This window comes from Podarcis raffonei, chromosome 1, assembly GCF_027172205.1.
Source record: "Podarcis raffonei isolate rPodRaf1 chromosome 1, rPodRaf1.pri, whole genome shotgun sequence".
Lineage (NCBI taxonomy): Eukaryota > Metazoa > Chordata > Lepidosauria > Squamata > Lacertidae > Podarcis > Podarcis raffonei.
The window spans coordinates 21124593-21147645 of record NC_070602.1 but is presented as its reverse complement, the minus strand read 5'-3'; the positions used below and the strand labels follow the sequence as shown (position 1 = coordinate 21147645).

Below are 23053 nucleotides of genomic sequence, written 5' to 3'. Positions count from 1 at the left end.
AGGAGCAGGGCTTAAAAGGGGGTCTGCTCCTCCACCTCCATATTCGACCCATGCTTGTGTTGGGATTTCAGTTCTCACAAGCTGCCAGGAAGCAGCTGGGTTGTTTACATCAGGTGATGTTACTGACCGTGGGACAGGAAGTCTGAGTCAGTTCTCAGAGTACTCAGTCTAACCGGGTGGAGTTTGCTGAGTGCTTCTTCCGCTTCTGGATTGAAGCAGTGTTGAGTCGGAAACTCTAAGGCTGTACTGCTCAAGACGAGCAGCCATGCTTTTGTATGCAGTTTTAATAAAGTAGCCTGGAGACTACGGACTGCCTTTTTCTTCTGATGGGTTGCCAGGAGGAAGTGAGTGTGCTTTTCTCACAAGGGAGAAGTCGCTTATTAATGGTCTCTCTGGACTGAGGAGGATTCCTGGGTTCCAGCCAGAGAGTGGACCTCCGGATAAATGCTCCGGTGGGTCTGGGAGCTGGCAAGCCTCCCGGGTGGGTGTTTTTCTAACAGCTTGCACATGGGTTAGCAGCACAGCACCTCCGAGGGAGCTCACCTGTGTTTTCTTTCCCAGGGGAATCAGGGTGTGGCAAATTCGCCCCCTGTTCAAGTGTGAGAGCGGCGTTGTGTAAAATTGCTATGCAAGTTTTCGTGTGTGTTCATTCTTGTGTTTTAAGGTAATCTTGTGTGCTGTATTTTTGTTGTTTTTTATGCTGCCCAAGATGAAGGTCAGGCTGTGAATGTTCATAATAAAATAAAATAATAAATAAAATAATGACGACATATGTGTGAAATCGCTCTTGGGTTTCAAGCACTTCAAGTCCACCTTGGGCAAACATCATTTGAATTACAATAAGCAATAGCTAGTCAACCTAAAACAACAACAACAATGCCATGAATCCTTCAGTTGTTTAATAATTTGTGCCAATAGCGGCCTTAACTCAAAATACAATTTCATACACATTGTACACTAAACCAGAACATAATTGTAAGTCATGCAAATGTATCCTAGCTGTGTAATTACTTCTTCTGAGGGTTTGCAACTCTTCCCATGAACAAGATGGATTTGGTGATGTCATGGAAGATAAGAACGAGGAAGGGCGTGTTGAACCTCACTATAAGAGGCATGCTCCGCCTAACTGCTTCCACTGCAGTGGCAGCTGCAGCTTCAGTGCCAGCCTCGTGGACATTCAGAACAGCTTCGTGAAAAGCCTGCCAGCGAGACAATCAAGAATTAGTCTCCAACATAGGCCAATATCTTATGATTAGACAGAGATGGTCCTGGCCCTTGCAAGCAGAAGAGGGTATGCGAGACAAAATTCGTGTTGTCATTTCTCACAACTATGATGTATTAATCTCTCTTTCCCACCAATCATGAGTGTATTGTGCACGCCTCCAGTTATTCAAGAATTTGTCCTCAGGGGACTGTACACTTTCTCTTCTTCCTCACCATTGCTAGGGTTAGTTCAAAAATGCATCACAAGTTTTACTCTTTTCAAGATGAAATCTGGTCTCACATTTTCAAAGTAAGCCCAAGGTTACTTTGATCATGATTGTGATGCATGGCATGAACAAATATATGTTTGACTAGATCTCCCAATTATTATCTATCTGTTCATGTAAGAGTCTTAATCAATGGAGTGTGGGGGGGGGGTTAGAATTGGATCTGAGTGGTGTATATATAATTTTTATTAAATTTTCTATTTTACAATTTCAACTAAACGTTTTACATAAAATATCAATGACTTCCCTTCTTCCCTTTCCATGGTTCATTTTGCATATCTTGTATCCTTGTATATTTTTCAAAAATTATTTCAATTGCTTTTCCATTATTCCATCTGTCAACGATTATTCACACTGTTGAATTTATCTTACTGCTGTCAGCATTTTCAGCTGTACACAGTTATTTTCCATATAATCAGTAAATGTTTTCCAATCTTATTTTTCTCTTATTCTATACGTTAAGTCTGCCAGTTGTGCATATTCTGTCAACTTAAGTTGCCAGTCTTCTTTAGTTGAGACCTTGCTCACTCTATAGACTAACTATGAGAAGACGTTCCAGATTGATAACCAAAGGGTGATCATCTTGAAAGAAATCCTGATGAGAATATTGAAAAAAAGAGCCAGCTATAAAGCTCTGACAGAAACCTTGAGAAGTAACAGAATAAGATACAGATGGGAGTATTCCAGAAGGCATTTCATTTTTACTCATAAAGGGAAAAAACAAAGATGTAGGTTTCCAAACGAGGCAGAAATGTTATTAAAGGGGGGGGGGGACATTTAAAGATAAAGAGACCAAGTAGAGATGAAGAAGACAGGAGGACAAATAGATCAGGATGATAATGAACCTGTAGATGCATGAAATAAGGTAAAAAACTACATGAAAATGATGTATCGTTGGTACCTAACCCCAGTTAAGATTGCAAAGATGTATAAAATCTCCACAAAAGTATGCTGGAAATGTAAAGATAATGATGGCAGCTTTTTGCATATGTGGTGGACTTGTAGAAGGGCAAAAGACTTCTGGGAAATGATTTATAATGAGTTTTAAAAACTATTTAAGATAACCTTTCATAAAAAACCAGAAGCCTTTTTGCCCGGAATAGTGGGGGAAGAGATACCAAAGAACCTAAAGAGATTGTTTAAGTATGCTACCACGGCCGCCAGAATGCTGTATGCCCAAAAATGGAAAGAAGAAGGTACACCAACGAAGGAAGAATGGATAACGAAGATGATAGACTATGCCGAAATGGCAAAATTTACCATGAGGATTAGGCAACAAGATGAGAAATTTTTTTCACAGGATTGGATAACATTTATAGAATATGTTAAAGAACACTGTAAATATGTTAAAACATTAGCAGGGTTGTAACATTTATGATGGGTTAAATTTGGACAATCTATTCATAAATAAGATTTGAAATTTATAGAGGAAAAATAATGATATGCAAGATGACGATTGATTGAAATTGGAAGCCATGGGAGGAAGTCAGACAAGATGAATTTGGTGCATAATTATTTTCCTTTGTATAAGAACAAGTATGAAGGGGGCCTCCCAGCCTGTTCACAGGTCTTTATATGATCAGTGAAAACAGTTGGTCCTGGCAAGTACTAACCACTCTCAGTCTTAACCTGATAAGTGCCACTTGTCCAGATTTTAATTTGTCTGAATTAATTTTATTTTTTTTATTAAAGGATTTTTTTTTATAACAACAAAGACATAACAATACAATACAATAAACACAACAAACAAACATAAAAAAACAAGTACAATTTCATATCTTATTCTCTTATACCTTACTTCTCCGACTTCCTCATGCCTCCCTTTTCTGTATTCCAATTTCTAATCGTTTATTCAGCAAATCTTCCCTTATTTTAATTTAGTTTGATCTTACTTATTCTCCTTATCTTATCCATTACTAATAGTAACCATTTATTTTCTAATCCAGCATCATTTTAACTTTCATTAATTTTATAATATTTCTTTAAATAGTCCTTAAATTTTTTCCATTCTTCTTCCGCTGCTTCTCTTCCCTGATTTCGGATTCTGCTCGTCATCTCTGCCAAGCCCATGTAGTCAATCACCTTCATCTGCCATTCTTCCAGAGTGGGTAGATCTTGTGTCTTCCAGTACTTTGCAATGAGTATTCTTGCTGCTGTGTCTGAATTAATTTTAGGATGTATTTTAATTAATTGATGCCTGTTTTTATGCATACTGTGTTATTTATATGATGTTAGCCGGGGCTTAAGGGTTTCTCCACCAGTTCTGTTAGAAGACCTGGGGCTTTTCCTCAACTGTCATCAAACAGTTTGTGGTGCCTCTTCATCAGCACAGCTGGAATATCAAGTATTTTTTGGCTCCTCCTCTTCATGGGAGATGGGATTGTGGTGCAAGCACTCTAAAACATTTGACTCAAAATGTAGGGTGAAATAAAATAAAGAGCCTTTGGAGCCATTATTTGGAAGGGGAAAAAATAGATGTGGCCTAACTACTGAGCTGTGTAAGAAGAGGGAAATGTTGCTTTTTCATAAATAGAATAAATAAATAGGAGCTTCCTGCAGCCAATCAGAAGCTGCACTTTGAAAGTCAAACTTTTCAACTTCTGGAACGAATTCTGTTTGACTTCCAAGGTACGACTGTATGCTTTTCTTGATTTGGACACAGTTCTTCTGTTGATGCAACCTAGAATAGCATTAGCTTTTTTCCCCCCTGCTTCATCACACTTTTCCTAGTGGTCTATGAAGACCCCTAGTTCTTTTTCACATATACTACAGGCAAGCCAGGTGTTCCTATCTTATTTTTTTGCAGCTGTTTCTTCCTGCCTAAGTACAGAACCTGAAATCTATCTTTATTACAATTCACTTGGTTAGTTTGGGCTGAGCACTACAATCTGTTAGGGAAATCTTGAATGCCCATTATATCTTCAGTGGCATTAGCTCCCCCTACCAGATTGGAACCATCTGAAGATTTGATTAGCATCCCCCTCAATGCCTTCATCCAGGCCATTTATAAAAATGTTGAGCAACAATGAACCCAGAAAAGAATCCTGTGGCACTCCATTTGTACTTTCCCCCCAAGATGATTTGGAATATTGTGTACGGTTCTGGCTTCCTCACCTCAAAATGGATACTGCAAAGGCAGAACAGGTTCAGAAATGACGAAGAGCAGCTCCTGTATGAAGTAAAGTTGCCGCATGTGGGACTTTTTTGCTTAGAGAAAAGGCGAGTGAGAAACTGAATGGGGAAGGTTCGGGACAGATAAAAGAAAGGACTTCTTCTCTCAGCACACAGTTCAACTATGGAACTTGCTCCCTCAAGAGGCAGTAAAGAACACCAACTTGGATGGCCTCAAAATAGGATTAGAAAAATTCATGGAGGAGAGGGCTGTCAATGGCCACCAACCAAGATGGCTATGCTTTGCCTTCACTTTCAGAGGCAGTATGAAACCAAGAGGGAAGAGTAGTCTTGTGCTTGCTGATTTCCCAGAGGCTTCCAGTTGACCTCGCTGAGAAAAGGATGCTGTGCTAGATAGCCACTAATTTCTGATCGGAAACCAACAGTTTTCTTGATCACTGAATATATAAATTAAATTGCAAGGGTAGACCTGGGTCCAAGTTAAAGGTTTCATCATTTGGATCAGTTTCAAAGGAACTGAAAACTCATTTCTGTTCTAAAGCGTCCATATAGAATTTTATTTTATTTTATTTGCTTTTCCAGAGGGACTGCTACTCTGCACATCCTCCCTTTAATCCCACTGAATTGTAACACATTGTCCGTTCCACTGATAAGATTCCCCATTCCCAGGGGGCTCCACTGTCCTAAATCCCAGGGTCAAACTTCAACTCACTGGAATTGGATGCAGCTGCATAGCTGAGTCAAGCCCATGTAGACATGGACATCTGGATCCAATCGGATCAGAACAGGTAGCTAACCTCCAACTACCACTGCAGCAGCCAATTAGAGCAGGACATGTTTGTAACGAAAAGAATAAGTAAACAAGCCCTGATCTAATTGGTTCCAGCAGCAGCAGAACGTGGAAGGGCTGTAGGCTGAAGCTCAGAGACTGGGTGGGGTGCAACAATACAGTGCTCCCACCCCACCCCCCATCTCCCCAGGCAAATCCAGAAAGCTACTGTGTTCAACAACCTCAGAGAGGTCAAGGAGAGCCAACAAGGTCATGCTCTGCACCCCCTCCCACTGCCATCTCTCTTCCAACTGGGCAGCCAAGGCAGTTTTGGTGCTATGGCCAAGCTGGAAGGCAGATGGGAATGGATGTGATAAATATTCAATAAACACACAAGATGTAACTGGCTGTACTTTTGAATAAATAAGGTATACTATTCATTGTATGAACCCTATGCATGAACTGACTAGAGAATGAACTGATCCACTGGGTCTTCTGCTTTTTCCGTTGAACTTTATGAGACTTCCATTGAAATCTACAATTTGATACAATGAACGTTGTTGTTGTTGTTGTTGTTTAGTCGTTTAGTCGTGTCCAACTCTTTGTGACCCCATGGACCAGAGCACACCAGGCACTCCTGTCTTCCACTGCCTCCCGCAGTTTGGTCAAACTCATGTTGGTAGCTTCAAGAACACTGTCCAACCATCTCGTCCTCTGTCGTCCCCTTCTCCTTGTGCCCTCCATCTTTCCCAACATCAGGGTCAATGAATAGTATACCTTATTTATTCAAAAGTACAGCCAGTTACGTCTTGTGTGTTTATTGAGTATGTTTCATGTAACCATATGTTTGTTGTTGTTGTTTTGGGAATGAATGTGAAGCATGTCTGAAGCCCCCACTATTCATTGAAATTATTTGAATACTAGGTTCTGCTCTCTCAAGGTTAAATTAAGCATGATTCATAGCTGCCGGCAGAAGGAGAAAAGGCCAGATGCCTCAATGGGCTGCCAAGGAGGCAAACATTGCTCATTGCTGAAGGTACCTAACTAAATTAGGAGAAGGGGGAAACTAGATGGATCGAGGATATAGGGTCATGTGGAACTCTACTAAGTTGATATACTGGTATAATAGGCTGGCACAAGAATAGGGAAAAGTGGAACTAATGGACAGTGAAACTAGCAGAACAAACAGAACAAGCGTTAGAGGCACAGTATGCACGCTTGCAATCTAAATGGGCACAGAACACATATAGGAAGATGAGATAAGCATGGAGGGTAGAGCATCTGATAAGTATTCATCAGAACACGGAAGTGTTATAGCTTCAATGCTCTCAGCAAGATCAGGACGCATAACTGGGATGAGTTTATGGTGGGAAGGTTAATTGAATTCTAGGCGGTTGTAGCTGTTGATGTGACCCTCAGCTTCTGCACAATGGAAAATGCCAGTTTGACATTTTAAAACATTTGGCATAATTCATGCATTATTTATTTAGTTAGCTTTTTTTTTTTTTGAAGAGCTTGTTCATCTGTGATCAATGCTCTCTTGGGTTTCAGGAGGAAATGATGGAAATCTCTATGTGCTCACTGACCTCAGTTTGGTTAAAGCCACGTCTTGACAAATGCTGGTTCAGTGTGGAGCAGGGCCGCTGCTGAAGCTGCCTAAGCTCTTAATTATCTACCTGTTATGAAATAATAAATAATTTTGATCATGCTAGAAAAACAAAATACATATATACCTGGGCATTACCGAAATGTATACCTACTGTTTTACTAAAGGACTTTCAACTTTGTGCACTCATTTATCAAAGACGCGCTGCGCCAGCGGCGGCGCTTGTCATTCACAACGGCGGCACTTGTCAGACTCAACGAGTATAAGTGCATTATAAAATAAATGAGCAAATAAAAAAAGTTTGTTTCTTTCCCCTCCCTTCTTTTGTAAACAAGAGTTAAGGCGTAAGCGTGGTGTTTGACATAAGCATAATGAAAGTTAATTTGGGGGCTAAACTAAATTTGGGGGTGCTGGGCGAATCTTTGCACCCCGGTGGCACATATGCTAAAGACTCCCTTGGTGTGGAGGATCCGACTGTGGCACTTTCATCCCCCAGTAAACAGCACAGCAAAGATGAAAACAAAACATTATTGCTGCCAGCCGCTGAAATAACCTGATTGTAGAATATTCTGCCCAAGTCAATTTTACTTTGGGGTATTTTTAAGTAGGGCCAGTTGTTGTCACTTTTAACCAGAGGGTGACCATTGTTAATGGGAGGGATGGTCAGACAGACATGTATATTTGGACACCCATGTGATCCTGCAGAAACACCCCCCACAAAGGATCTGTAGCTGGAGCAAAACTAAGCATTGTCCTGTGTGTGTCTATTTGAACCCTACCAGGTTACAAAAGTATGCCCACACAGAGATTGTAGGAAAAGATGGAATTTATTAGAAAGCATAGGGGCGATTTAACAACGAAGCACATCAACATGCGTGTACAGCAATGGAGAGATGAGCAATGCTAAGATCTGATCTTAAATAGATTTGTAGGAAGAAATAATAATAATTAAAAGTAGTCATTCAATCAAAGATGATTAATCAGAAAGGTTTTAACTAGAGACAATGGACTTTCAGAGCTGGTTCATCTTTTGAGAACAATGACTACAGTGACACAATGTTGTCTAACCCAGCCTCAAAGAGCCACTTTCCCATCTAATTCAATATTTGCAATTCTGTGGGATTCCCAGTTGGTTGAAGAAGGCTGTCTCCTGCATCTACAGAGTTTTTAGGATGTCAAAACCTGCTTATTTTTATTTATGCTCATCTTTTTAATTCTGCCGTTAAGTTCCTTTGAGCCCTCTGTGTAACAAGTATAGTCGAGATGGTGGTTATCAATAGTCCAGGTTGATCAGGCAATATGAGATATAATACAAACGCTGTTCTGAAGTTAAGAGGTTCATTGGTTTCTGAATATAAACTATAGTGTAAGAGTAAGCATTGGTCAATGTTAAAGATTTCAGCAATTAATTCTCTTTAAAACCAGTTGTAAAGTACCATATTTTTCGCCCTATAGGACGCACTTTTCCCCCTCCAAAAATGAAGGGGAAATCTGTGTGCGTCCTATGGGGCGAATGCAGGCTTTCGCTGAAGCCTGGAGAGCGAGAGGGGTCAGTGCGCACCGACTTCAGGCTTTGCGCACCTCTCCACTAGCCGTGGGAGAGCTGCGTGAAGTCGTGCAGCTCTCCCACGGCTAGCGGAGAGCTTGCCTGCACCCAGAAACTTGGGGCACGCTGAGCTCAGCACGCCCCAGGCTTCCGGCTTCGCGCAGCTCTCCCACGGCTTGCGGATAGCAGCCTGTTCTGGAGGCTGGGGGCGGGGGAAGCTCGGGCTTCCCCCGCCCCAGCCCCACACCTGGGGAAAAAATAATTTCCCCCCCTTTATTTCCCCCCAAAGAAACTAGGTGCGTCCTATGGGCCAGTGCGTCCTATAGGGCGAAAAATACGGTATTTGAGTTCTGAGGCATCCAAAGAGAATGATAATTTGCCTGGGTTTCCCCAGCCACTCTGGGCAGCTTACAGTATACGTAAAACATAGTAAAATATCAAACATCACCCCCTCAAACGGACAAAACTGCCCGTACTCAGGGGGCTGAACTATCCTAAATCCCACTAGTAAACTACAGCCCACTGGACTTGAATTTGGGAGGCACCCACGTGGACATCTGGATCCAATCAAATCAGAACATGTAGCTAACCTCCAGCTACCACTGCAGCAGCCCATTAGAGAAGGACGTGTTTGTAACAAAAAGAATAAGTAAACATGCCCTGATCTAATTGGTTCCAGCGGCAGCGTGTGGAAGCTAGTACAGGCTGTAGGCTGAAGCTCAGAGACTGGGTAGGGTGCAACAATACAGTGCTCCCACCCCATCCGCCATCTCCCCGGGCCAATCCAGAAAGCTACTGTGTTCAACAACCTCAGGGAGAGCCAACAAGGTCACGCTCTGCACACACACACACACACACACACACACACACACACACCACTGCCATCTCTCTTCCAACTGGGCAGCCAAGGCAGTTTTGTACATTTTGTGTTTTTCAAACCAGCTAGGTGTCCTTACCTAATTGCCCTTACCTTCCTGCTGCAGCAGGGATGCGGGTGGCGCTGTGGGTAAAACCTCAGCACCTAGGACTTGCTGATCGCATGGTCGGCGGTTCGAATCCCCGTGGCGGGGTGCGCTCCCGTTGCTCGGTCCCAGCGCCTGCCAACCTAGCAGTTCGAAAGCACCCCCGGGTGCAAGTAGATAAATAGGGACCGCTTACTAGCGGGAAGGCAAACGGCGTTTCTGTGTGCGGCTCTGGCTTGCCAGAGCAGCTTCGTCACGCTGGCCACGTTACCCGGAAGTGTCAGCGGACAGCGCTGGCTCCCGGCCTCTAGAGTGAGATGAGCGCACGTTTGTTCACAATTCATGATCCACAAGGGACAAGGATGGAAATGATTATGATTGTCAGCATCGCCCTTGAGCCAGTGTCACCAACTGGACTCATCCACTTAGCCCCGACTGGGCTAGGCGAGCTGGGTAGCACTTCCAGAGACCACCTTCTGCACAGGAACAGGTCAAAGTGCTGTGGACTCACAGCTTAGTGTTGTGAGCACCGAATTCACTTCCACAAGTAGACAGTCGTCACACAGCAGAGTATAGCAGAGCATAAACGACTCGGAGAGCAGCTCTGTAGAATATCTTCTTTATTCTGTCTACAACTATAATATATACAGCTATATACAGAGCTAAATGTATATAGCTGTATATAATATATACAGCTATATACAGAGTATACAACTATATACAGAGCTAAATGAGGTCTAAACGTAAAATGAATGCTGAACTGCACTGAGTGTCTGCAGCTGCTCTTAGCAGCAACCTTATGTATACACATGATCTCTAACACTCAGTCTCTCTCTCTCCGACACACTGACTGACTCTTTGATGTGGTGCTGGAGCGGAATAAGTAGAGAGCAGAACACCGCCCCTCCTCTCTGGAAAATCACCAGGAACATCAGCAGATTCTTGGATATGGGAGGGGTGAAATCTCCTCAATGACTGGCCAATTTTTTTGGGGGGGGTGTGTGTAGAACTATAGAATGAAATTGCAGGCAAAAGCAGTAGGAGGTAAACTAGATAGCTCATGAAGGTGTGTGGGCTTAATCTCAAGCCCTGTGCTCCCTTGCTGAAGTGGCTGTTTTTAAGAGGCTATCTGCCATCCTTAAACGCAAGTAACGTTAGGAATAGGAATAGGTTCTATTGAGGCTGTATACCATCTCCACAGGACACTCCTTAAACTAGCACACCTTGCACTGGTGCTGGGGAAGGGAGGAGATCACGCAAACCTGCTGGAGATGGTGGGTTGCATCCCTGTATGCAGAGTGAATTATTTCTGTTACATAGTTCTGTAGAACTGGGCCACACTCACAAATAAGGGTGTCTCATTCCCAATGAATTTTGCGTTTCATCAAAATGAATTCCTTTCAGTGGGTTTATAAAGGAGAGTGCTAACATATTCTGTGTTGTGTTATGTTCGGTTTGTTTGTTTGTTTGTTTTAAGCAAATTTCAAATCACAAAGAAACTCGCCATCCATTTCTCCTTGTTACTGATTGTCCCTCAAGTCCACAATGGTCAGGGAGATAAAGATCCACTTCAAGAAAAGCTAGCTTCCAGCATTGCTGACTTTGCATTTAAATTCTCCAAACACGTAACTTCACGTCAAGGTGCCAAAAATATTTTTTTTCTCTCCTGTGAGTATCTCCATGGCTTTCTAAGCACTTGGCCTGGGTGCTAAGTCTAAAACCCAAAATCAGATCTACAGCGGACTTGGGTTGACGACAATTGACAAAAGCAAGATACATACAGGATTTCAACAGCTCCTCAAGGTGCTGACCACTTCAAAAAAAGCAGGCAAGGTGAACATAGGGAATACCTTCTACTTAACTAAGGGCCTCAAAATAGCCACTAAGTACAATAATGATCTCCAAAGTTCCTACAATTCTGAGATCTTTGCTGTTGACTTCAAAGAAAATGTAGTGACCGAAAAGCAGATAAATGATTATGTGAAGAAGAAAACTCGTGGGAAAATAACCGAAATGGTTAGAAACGTAGCTCAAGACACTAGCATGTTTCTTGCGAACTATGTCTATTTCAAAGGTATGTTGAAAAAATATAAGTAACAAATATTTAATGCTTTGAATTGCTTAATCACCTGAAGATAGCAGGAATGACAAACAAAGGAACATTTACTCTCTAAAGTACATAATCTGGCAGGCAATGGAGGAAAAGTTATCACTTTCAAATGGGTGGCTTTAAAATTGCATGTCTTGAATTGATTTTTGTAATAGTATATTGCAGACCAATTTTTGAGAGCTTGTAAAGTTTAAAAGAGTTGATGAAGGAATGGGTTTCTGTGCAGGGACCCAAAATCCACTTTTTTTCCTTTTCCAAGGGAGCATTTCTAAAATGCTTTAGCTTGAGCTCTTGAGCCATAACCCAGCTGTATAAACAAGTACTCAAAGCTCTCTCCCTTATCAGTCTATGAAGGACGGTAATGATGGATGACCTTGTCCACTCCAAAGTGGAACAGGGATGACACTCTGGGCCTTATCTTACATCCTGACCACAGACCTAGCCAGGAAGAGTGCCAGAGTGTGTTCTTGGAGTTGGTGACCTCTTGCTCCAAGATAAGAGTATAAGAATATATATAAACCCGTTCCTTCATTGAAAGTTCCAAAATGCATAAGTTCAATGCAAGATTACAATATTAGAGAAGGGCAAGGGTTGAGGGAGGGGTGACAAAGCTCTGCCCCTACAGATGTTCTGGGACTACATCTTCCACCATCCCTGACCATTGCCATGCTAGTTAGGGCATAACATCTGTAGGGCACCAAATTTCCTGCCCCTGGATGCTTCTACCAGACAGGAAACAGTGCCCCTCTACTTAGTCCACATTTTGGACTTTTCCCCTTTTGTCTTTTCCTTTCTGTCTTCTAAAACTTCAAAGGTCTGTAGACTTGCACTTGGTAGCTTTTCTCCTTTGACTGCACTTGCCTGATGTGACACGTTGCTTTCATGCTTGAAGGTTAATCCTCAAATAGGCAGTTACCTATTCTTTTTCTCCCAAGACAACTGGGAGAACCCTTTTGAAGCTCGTTTTACCTGGGAAGAACCCTTTTTTGTCGATGCAAAGACAACTTTGAAAGTCAAGATGATGCGCAAAACCAAGACTCTCAATTATCTCTGCGATGAACACCTGTCTTGCTGGTTAGTGGAACTTCCCTACAGAGGAGGTGCTGTCGCCTGGTTTGTTCTGCCGGACAAAGGGAAACTGAAGACAGTGGAGGATGCATTGGGGCAAAATACTTTGGCCAGGTGGAAAACAACTTTACAAAAAGGGTAAGCTTTCTCTCTCTGCCCTTTCTAAGTACCTCTGTAGTATTCATTGTGCACAAGAGTATGGAATGAAGGCATTCTTTTAAAACAAAGGAGAACATCTGTGCAAAGGACTTTTACCGATATACCAGTAGACAACTCGGGAAACCACTTGTGGTGAAAATGATAAAGTTTTATTGAATATGGCTCCTTGCAGGATCTGCAAACCAAATTATACATACCGTAGATTCCGGCATATAAGACGACTTTTTAACCCCAGAAAATCCTCTAAAAAGTCAGGGGTTGTCTTATACACCGGGTATGGGTTCACTGGGCAGCGGCAGTGGGCGGCGGGCTCTGCTCCACATCGGGAGGAAGCTGCCCAGCGAAGCCGGCTTAGCATCGCTGGGCAGCTTTACCGGGCAGCTTCCTCCTGGCATGGAGCCCGCCGCCCACTGCCACTGCCCAGCGAAGCTGCTGTGTATAAGACTGGGTGTATAAGTCGACTCCCCAAATTAGCAGCTGGCAATTGGGGGGGGTCGTCTTATATGCCCATTCGCCTAATGCGCCAGAATATACTGTAGCTTAACCAGAATATAATCTGTGCAGAAAAGTTCCCCAAGCTGGGAGGAACCAGGTCACTCCCCACTCCTGTGCATGTTTGAGGACATGGAGAAAAGTATTGGAAGGAATATTTCCTCCTTTCTCCAAGACCCTTGTGAACTAGACAAGTGAAGAGTCACCCTGTTATCTCAGCACACACCCCCCACCAATGTGCATGCCAAGCCTAAAGGGCACCACAACGGCCATATTCAAGGCAGCATCAGATGACCTCTTAACCCAATACAGTCATACCTTGGATCCCAAACGCCTTGTGAATTGAACGTTTTGGCTCCTGAATGTTGCAAACCCAGAAGTGAGTGTTCCGGTTTGTGAACGTTCTTTGGAACCCGAACCTCTGACATAACTTTCGCAGCTTCTGATTGGCTGCAGGTGCTTCCTGCAGCCAATCAGAAGCTGTGCCTTGGTTTCTGAACATTTTGGAGGTTGAACGGAATCCGATCGACTTCTGAGATACCACTGTACTGCCTCTGCTATTTATCCTCATTTCCTGATTCATCTTTCCTGCTCAGACTAAAAGTCAATTAAAGCAATCAGAAACATTGCCAAGCACATGTGTCTCAGTAGCATGAAGCAGCAAAAAATGAGGAGTCTTGTGGCCGATTGGGGCCCCGCACCCCAAGATTCCTCCTCAGCTCCTAAACTTGCAGCTAGAAAATCCCACAATGCATAGGGACGGAGGTCCTTCCATAGAGAAGACGGGTGCTCTACCCTAAGGAGAAAGAAACTGAGTCTCCTTTCCAGGGGAACATGGGCTTGGCAGATTTACCCCTGCATGATTTTGGGAGGGACATAGTATGATTCATAAGTAGCTCACAATGATCCTTTAAGAAGTCATTCTGCTTCCATTTTTGAAATATACTCGGAAGTTTCCCCAGAATGTCTGCTTTATGTACATTATTTACACAATGGGCCCCATGTGATTGGCTAATTCCGGGATTCTCCTGCAGGCCAATCAGGTTGTGGATTCACTTCCACCTGGGGCTGGATTGGGTGGCTCCTGAGGACCAATCAGACTGCTGCATTTTGAATTCTATTGTTCTAGGACCAATCAGACTGCTGCATTTTGGATCCTATTGTTCTAGGACCAATCAGACTGCTGCATTTTGGATCCTATTCAACTCAATACATAACAACTCTTGATATCATTAAAGAAATGCAGACCACAATCAGAGCTATTGTGGCAGAAAACAAACTGAAATGCCCGCCTTTAAGTGTATGCAAATCTGAAACTGCAAATGCTGCACGCATACCCTCCAACATTTCTCTGATGAAAATAGGGATGTCCTATGGAAAAGTGGGACATCCCGGGATCAAATCAGAAACCTGGCCGCCTTCTGTAAATCTGGTAAATATGGACACTTGGAGGGTCTGTACATGTTCACAAAATAAAACTCCGTATTGCCTATCGTTTTAACGTTTTCATTCTCTTGTTTCCCAGCGAAATTAGCCTGCACCTTCCAAATTTTTTAATGTCTACATCCTACGATCTCAAAGATTTGCTTTCCAGAATGGGTATTACTGAAGTCTTCACCTCTTGTAGCAATTTCAAAATCTTCCTCTAGAGGGAAACAGTTTCTATTTGTATTAATCCGTAATGTCTCCTTTTAAAACACAGTTCAAGCAGTTCAATAAAGTTCAATAGAGTTAGTTTCAATTTTCAGTTACTTTTACTCCTTTTTAAGAGCAGACGGAAGCAACAGAAACACTGTATCTCTCTTATTTAACTAGCTGTCACCGAACGTTCTATTCGCTGTCAATGAACCTTCCAACACATGTCTTTTTCCGTGCATAATTTTTATTAATTTGTAAAAATCAAAATACAAATCAAATTATATCAATACTCTTGTTTTTTACAGAGAAAATAAAAAGGACTTCCTTCTGCCATTCCACGAATCGTCCATAATAACAAAAAAATAAATAAATCCGCATTCCTTTGTATGTAGTGCCATAAGTCACTCTCATTCTTCCTTTTTCCATAGGCATTACCCTTTGCTTCTACAGAGCACCTTTGAAACCCACTAGTGTTATCTGTTCATCAGTTAAGCTTTTCAGATATTCCGTAAAACTTTCCCAATCTTTGACAAACCTCTGATCTTTTTTATATCTAACTTTTCCTGACATCCTGTCCATCTCCACATAATCTAGTAGTTTGGCTCTCCATTCCTCTATAGTCGGCAAACTCTCTTGTTTCCAGTTTTTGGCTATCAACACCCTTGCTGCCGTTATAGCATATTGGAACAGTTTGCAGTCCTTCTTTTTTATCTCCTTTCCTACCAAACCTAGTAAGAACGCCTCTGGTCTTTTAGCAAAAGTATATCTTAACATTTTCTTTATTTCATTGTGTATGCTTTCCCAGAACTCTTTGACCTTTTGGCATTCCCACCACATGTGGTAGAAAGTCCCTTCCCTTTCTTTGCACTTCCAACATTTGTTGCAAGATCCGTACATTCTGGCTAATTTTACCGGGGTCAGATACCAGCGGTAGAACATTTTCATTAAGTTCTCTTTTAGTGACACACAGGCCGTGAAATTGAGGTGATGTTTCCAAAGTTTTTCCCACTCTTCAAAATAAATGTTACGGCCAAAATCTTTAGCCCAGTGTGTCATTACCGCCTTAACCTCCTCGTCACCTAAATTCCAATCTAATAGTTGTTTATACATTTTGGATAGAGTTTTTATGTTATTCTCCAAAATCTCAGATTGGAATCTGGACTTTTTGTCAGCATATCCTTTGCCTTTAACGTCTTTCTTAAACATATCGTTTATCTGATGATAATGTAGCCAGTCATATACTTGGGATTTGACCTGCTCAAACACATTCCAACACATGTCGGTTTTACCAGCAGCCCGTTTCCAGGTTTGGAGCGGTGGTATTTTAACTTCCTTCGCTCACTCCTGCAGGGATACACAGACCAAAGCCCCCCCCTCTTCTCCTGCTTCCAAGGGGGGTTTAATATTTTTTCTGATGAAAATTTAGTCCTTTACAGTAGGCTTTCCAATACTTTAGTTTAAACCCTCTTTGCTTCAGTCTATTTACAAAAGGGGAGGGCGGACTTCCTGTTTTGAACCTCCCCGTTTCGGTGCCAAATGAAGACGTTTCAAAATCCAATTCTTCACTCTACTCACGGGTAGTTCCTTTAAGATCAAATTGTCCACAGGAAAAAGTCAGCGCTCTCCGGCAACAGCTATGCAGCTTCACTCCGTGGAAGAAGCACTCGATTCGAAGCACTGCGCCGCTCATCCCACGTCGCTCCGGATCCCCAAAACCAGGTTTCCCCGTGAGTAGGGGAGGCGCAAAAGGTGCCCGCTGAATCCCACGTTCACAGGCTTCACCCGCCTGTGATTTTTTATGGGTCTCCGCCTTTGCCGTGGCGGCCAGACCCGGATTTCCATGAGGCAAATTCCTCCCGATCGTGCTAAAGAAGGACAGAACTTTCTTTATGTATGCTACAACAGCAGCAAGAATACTTATTGCAAAGTATTGGAAGACACAAGATCTACCCACCCGGGAAGAATGGCAGATGAAGGTGATGGACTACATGGAACTGGCGGAAATGACTGGCAGAATCCGAGACCAGGGAGAAGAGTCGGTGGAGGAAGAGTGGAAGAAATTTAAAGACAATTTACAGAAACATTGTAAAATTAATGAATGTTAGAAGGATGTTGGAATGAAGTTATGTGGTTTTAGCAGAAATGTTATAAAGGATTAAGTAAAAATAGATTGTTAATTGGTGAGAATGTAAAGTTACACTATATTAAGATAAATTATTAGGATAAAAACAAAGATGGAAAGGATTTGCTGAAATACCTAATTGAACTAGAATACAAAAAAAGGGAGGTGTGAGGAGGTCAAGGAAACAAGCAAAGGAAAGATAAGTTATGGAAGGATTGATTTGTTGTTGGTTTTTAATTGTTTTTATTCTTCTGTTCTTTTTGTTTTTCCTTTTTCCCCCTTTATTTTTGTAATCTTTCAAAACCTCAATAAAATTTTTTTTTTAAAAAAAATCCTCCCGATCAGAGGAATTCCGCCATTACCAGAGGCGCCAACCTGGAAGTCCTCCGGGTTAGGGGAATTTCCAGCTGCAAGATAAAATCTGTGTGACTGTGGGACTGACCTTGAATCTTTTAAGTGTTATGGCAGATGGAAAGGAAAAAATAGACCAGTCAATCCTGGAAAAAACAACAAGGTCTGGGAAGACCTGGCAGCAATCTAGGAGAGCCTCAACATCAGGGCCCCCTTCTTCTTCTGCGGCTGCACCAACACATTCTAAATTAAGAGGAATGTTAACAGAAGAGACCCTAGCGGTCGCATTAAGTAAGATAAATGATTCACTGGAACAGCTTAACAAGAAAGCAGATGCGACAAATGCAAAAGTGGATGCTGCAACTACTAAAATTGATTTAAATACAGAAAGTATAAATAATCTGGGACAAAAGGTGAATACCAACACAGAAACCATCCAGAAATTGATACAGGAATCTACTTCGATAAGGCAGACAGCAGAGGAAGCTAGGGAAAAAGTTGCTGCTGTGGAAGGTAAAGTAACACAATTGGAGAAAGAGAGAGTCCCAGCCATACAGAGGCAACTTGAGGACCACAAGTTGACGCTTTCTATGATTGAGCTCAAAGAAAAACAGACGAATTTGAGGATCAGAGCATTACCTGAATTGGAGAAAGAAAGTTTGATAGACTTTCTCACGCAGGAATTTGCTAATTTTTGGGACTTGGACTTGGATCAAGAAGAATTCAGAATTGTGAGGGCCTTCAGACTTGGAAGAGGAGGCAAAAAAGAAAAGAATGGAATAAGAGATTGTTTGATTACCTTCCGAACTAAAGAAGAGAGAGACAGAATTTTGGGTTGGCACTACCAGAAGACCTTAGAAGTACAACAGTCAAGAGTGGAAATTTTTAAAGATGTCCCGAAATATCTTTTGGATCTCAGGCCTAACTACGGAGATTTGGTTGCCCTGCTGAGAAGGAATAAAATCATCTTTAGCTGGGAGTTTCCCCAAGGTCTATCTTTCAGTTTCAAAGGAAGGAAAATAAAAATAAGATCAATAGAAGATAAAGCAAAGTTCTTGTATAATTACGAAGAAGACCTACAGAAGGAACTTGGAAAAAAGCCAAGAGTATCGGATAGAAGATCACCAGATAGAGGACTAGAGCAAAGAGCATCGGACAGAAGATCACCAAAAAGAGGAATAGTGGATATAGCAACATTATCCTTTGGATTGGATCGCCCAGTGAACGTGACACCAACACAACTAACAGAAGAAGAGCAAGCATTGGGTGCAGTTGGAGGAAAATCAGAGTAATTACACTATGGCGTTGCAAGTACAGAGCTGGAATGTAAATGGACTGAACTACCCGGAAAAAAGGAGGAGAGTCTTTCATTTATTGAAAAAAGAACAATTGGACTTGATTTGTTTACAAGAAACACATGTGATAAGGCTACATAGGAAGATATTGAGTAATAAAAGATTAGGCCATGAATTTATCTCATCGGATAAAGTAAAAAAAAGAGGAGTAGTTCTTTATGCAAAGGAGAGCCTATCACCGAAATTTATATTCAAAGATGACCAAGGAAGATTTGTTGCAATTGAAATTCAACTACAAGGAGAGAAATTCCTGATAGTAGGTATCTATGCACCAAATGAAGGAAAATCGGAATTCTTTAAGAAGTTACATGAGACTCTGATGGACTATATGGATTATAATATGATTTTGATGGGAGATATGAATGGAGTGGTGTCTACAAATATGGACAAGGCACAGAGACAGGTAGTTACCAAAGATGGTAGACTACCAAAAACTTTCTTTGACATGACTGAAAATATGGATTTAGCTGACATCTGGAGAATGAAGAATCCTCTGGAAAGAGAGGGAACTTTCTTCTCTGAGGCTAAAATGACATGGACAAGAATTAATCAAATTTGGGTAACTAGAGGACTGGTTCCGAAGACCAGCAAAGTGGAGATTTGCCCCAAAACCTGTTCTGATCATAATGCTGTGAAGATGGAAATGAAATTGACGCCAATTGGTTCCTTTAGATGGAGGATGAATGATACTTTGTTTAGGAATGAAGAAGTGACCAAGAAGGCCCAAAAAACTTTGAGAGATTATTTTGAGATAAATATGAATACTACAGTGGAAAAAAGAGTAATATGGGATGCAAGTGAAGCGGTTATGAGAGGATTCTTGATACAACAGAATGCAATCATGAAAAGAATTCAAAATGAAAAAAAGGACAAAATCTTGGACAAAATAAAGGAAGGAGAGAAGAAACTGAGAGCGAAACCAAAGTCACAGGAGATCATGAAAGAGATAAAGTTATACCAAGTACAATATATGAAATTGATGAATCAGGAAATAGAATGGAAGATTAAACAGATGAGGCAAAAAACATTTGAATCGGCAAATAAGTGTTGAAAACTGTTGGCCTGGCAAATGAAAAAAAGACAAAAACTTAATACTATTACGAATTTGGAAGTGGAAGGAAAGAATATACAGAACCCAGTCGAGATTAGAAAGTGCTTCCAGAGGTACTTTAAACAACTTTATACACAGGAGAAGCAGAAAGAAATGGACATAGATCGATTTTTGAAAATAAATGGACTACAGAAAATCTCTCAGGAAAATAAGTTAATGTTGAATTATAAAATAACGGACCAGGAAGTGGAAGGGGCCATTCAGAACATGCAATTAGGTAAATTTCCAGGACCGGATGGTTTGACTTCAAGATATTACAGAACTTAGAAAGAATTGTTAATACAACCATTGAAGGAAGTCTGTAACGAAATATTGGAAGGGAAAAGGGCACCAGAGTCGTGGAAGGAAGCCTATATTACACTTATACCGAAAACAGAGACTGAAAAGACACAGCTTAAGAATTACCGCCCCATATCACTGCTTAATGTGGATTATAAAATTTTTGCAGACATTTTGGCTAAAAGATTTAAAAAGATGTTAGTAGAAGAAATTCATAAAGATCAAGCGGGCTTTCTCTCGGGCAGACATTTGTCTGACAACACGAGGAACATAATTAATATCCTAGAAAAATTACAAGTGAATATTAATACTAAAGCAGTTCTGATATTTGTGGACGCGGAGAAAGCCTTTGATAATATCTCTTGGAGTTTTATGAAGAAGAATTTACAGGGGATGGGGGTAGGTCAAGGTTTTGAAAATGGTATAGGTGCAATTTACTCAGAACAAAAGGCAAAATTAATTGTGAATAATGTAGTGACAGAAGAGTTTAAGATTGAGAAAGGAACACGACAAGGTTGCCCAATCTCTCCATTGCTTTTTATTTCGGTCCTGGAGGTTCTGCTAAATATGATTAGAAGGGACCAATTGGTTAAAGGCATACAAGTGGGAGCTAAACAGTATAAACTGAAAGCATTTGCAGATGACTTAGTATTGACTTTACAGGAGCCAGAATCTAGTACTAAAAGGGTATTGGAACTGATTCAAGAATTTGGACAGGTAGCAGGCTTTAAGTTGAACAAGATGAAAACTAAGGTCTTAGAGAAAAATCTAACTGTGGAGAGAGAAAAGTTTCAGGAGGAGACAGGACTAACATTGGTTAAGAAAGTGAAATATTTAGGGGTTAACATGACAGCTAAAAATGTGAACTTATTTAGGGATAATTATGAAAAATGTTGGATTGACGTGAAAAAGGATTTAGAAATATGGACAAATTTGAAGTTATCATTGTTAGGCCGAATTGCTGTGATAAAAATGAATGTATTGCCAAGGATGTTGTTCTTGTTTCAAACATTGCAAATTTTGGACAAGATGGATTCTTTCAAGAAGTGGCAGAGAGATATTTCCAGATTTGTCTGACAGGGCAAGAAGTCTTGAATAAAATTTAAGATATTAACCGATGCTAAAGAAAGAGGTGGATTTGCCCTGCCAGACCTTAAACTTTACTATGAATCAGCTGCTTTTTGCTGGCTGAGAGAATGGCTGCTTCTTGAAAACACTGATGTGTTGGATTTAGAATGTTTCAACAATGTATTTGGTTGGCATGCATATTTATGGTATGATAAGGTAAAAGCACATAAAGCATTTAAAAACCATATTGTCAGAAAAGCACTGTTTAATGTTTGGATAAGATATAAGGATTTGTTAGAAAATAAAACCCCAAGATGGTTGTCACCAATGGAAGCGAAGGCTCAGAAAAAACTCAGTATGGAGGCCAAATGGCCGAAATATTGGGAAATTTTAGAACAAGATGGAGACAGAATAAAACTGCAGAGCTTTGAAAAATTGAAAAACAGAGTGCGAGATTGGCTCCATTATTACCAAATAATGGAGGCATATAACTTGGACAAAAAAGTTGGTTTCCAGGTGGAAAAATTAAAATTGGAAACAGAATTGTTAGATCCCAAAATTAAGAATTTGTCAAGAATGTATAACTTGCTGTTGAAATGGAACACTCAGGATGAAACGGTGAAATCTGCTATGATTAAATGGGCACAAGATGTTGGACATAACATTATGATGGCTGACTGGGAACAGTTATGGACCACAGGTATGAAATTTACGGCATGTAATGCTTTAAGAGAGAATTTAATGAAAATGATTTACAGGTGGTACATGACACCAGTCAAGCTTGCAAAAATTTATAATTTACCTGACAATAAATGTTGAAAATGTAATGAGACTGAAGGTACATTCTTTCACCTTTGGTGGGCATGCCCAAGGATTAAGACATTCTGGGAGATGATTTATAATGAAATGAAAAAGGTATTTAAATATACCTTCCTGAAGAAACCAGAGGCCTTTCTCCTGGGCATGGTCGGCCAATTGGTGCCAGAGAAGGACAGAACTTTTTTTATGTATGCAACAACAGCAGCAAGAATACTTATCGCGAAGTATTGGAAGACACAAGATTTACCCACCCGGGAAGAATGGCAGATGAAGTTGATGGACTATATGGAACTGGCGGAAATGACTGGCAGAATCCGAGAACAGGGAGAAGAGTCGGTGGAAGAAGATTGGAAAAAATTCAAAGATTATTTACAGAAATACTGTAAAATTAATGAATGCTAGAAAAATGTTGGAATGAAGTTATATGGCTTTAGCAGAAAGGTTATAAGGAACTAAGTATAAATAGATTTTTAATGTATTAAAGGGGAAAAAATAAGGTTAGAATAAGTTAAGATAAATTACAGGACAGAAAACTGAGGAAGATGGAAAGGATTTGCTGAAACAGTTAATTGAAGTAGAATACAAAAAGGGAGGTGTGAGGAGGTCGTGGAAACAAGTGAATGAAAGATAAGATACTGAAATTATGGATGTGTTTTAAAGTGTGTTTGTTGTGTTTTGTTAATTCAATGTTTTTGTGTCAGTGTTACGTAGTGTTTTTGTTTTTGTATTGTATTGTATTGTATTGTTTTGCTGAATTCTTTTTCTTTCTTTTATAGTTTTTAAACTGTTAATAAATATTATTTTTTAAAAAAATTACTGAAGTCTTCACCAACAAGGCTGACCTATCGGGAATTACTGGAAAACGCAACCTGATGGTTTCCACAGTACATACATAAACGGGGTCAAAACAGACTCAGGTATTTTGAGTAGCGTGCTGGCATGAGGCTTTTGCAACATTAAGCTAAGGTAAAGAGGT

The 23053-nt window shown here is 40.9% G+C and overlaps 1 protein-coding gene across 1 annotated transcript in view; it reads right to left on the bottom strand.

Annotated features, from left to right (window-relative positions):
• Positions 1-1007: 1007 nt before the first annotated feature.
• Positions 1008-23053, bottom strand: part of LOC128402356 (serpin A3-3-like) — a 35295-nt gene continuing 13249 nt past the window's right edge. Inside the window, exon 4 of the mRNA XM_053366377.1 lies at positions 1008-1199. Coding sequence (XP_053222352.1) covers positions 1008-1199 — 192 coding nt within the window. The remainder of the gene's footprint in view (positions 1200-23053) is intronic.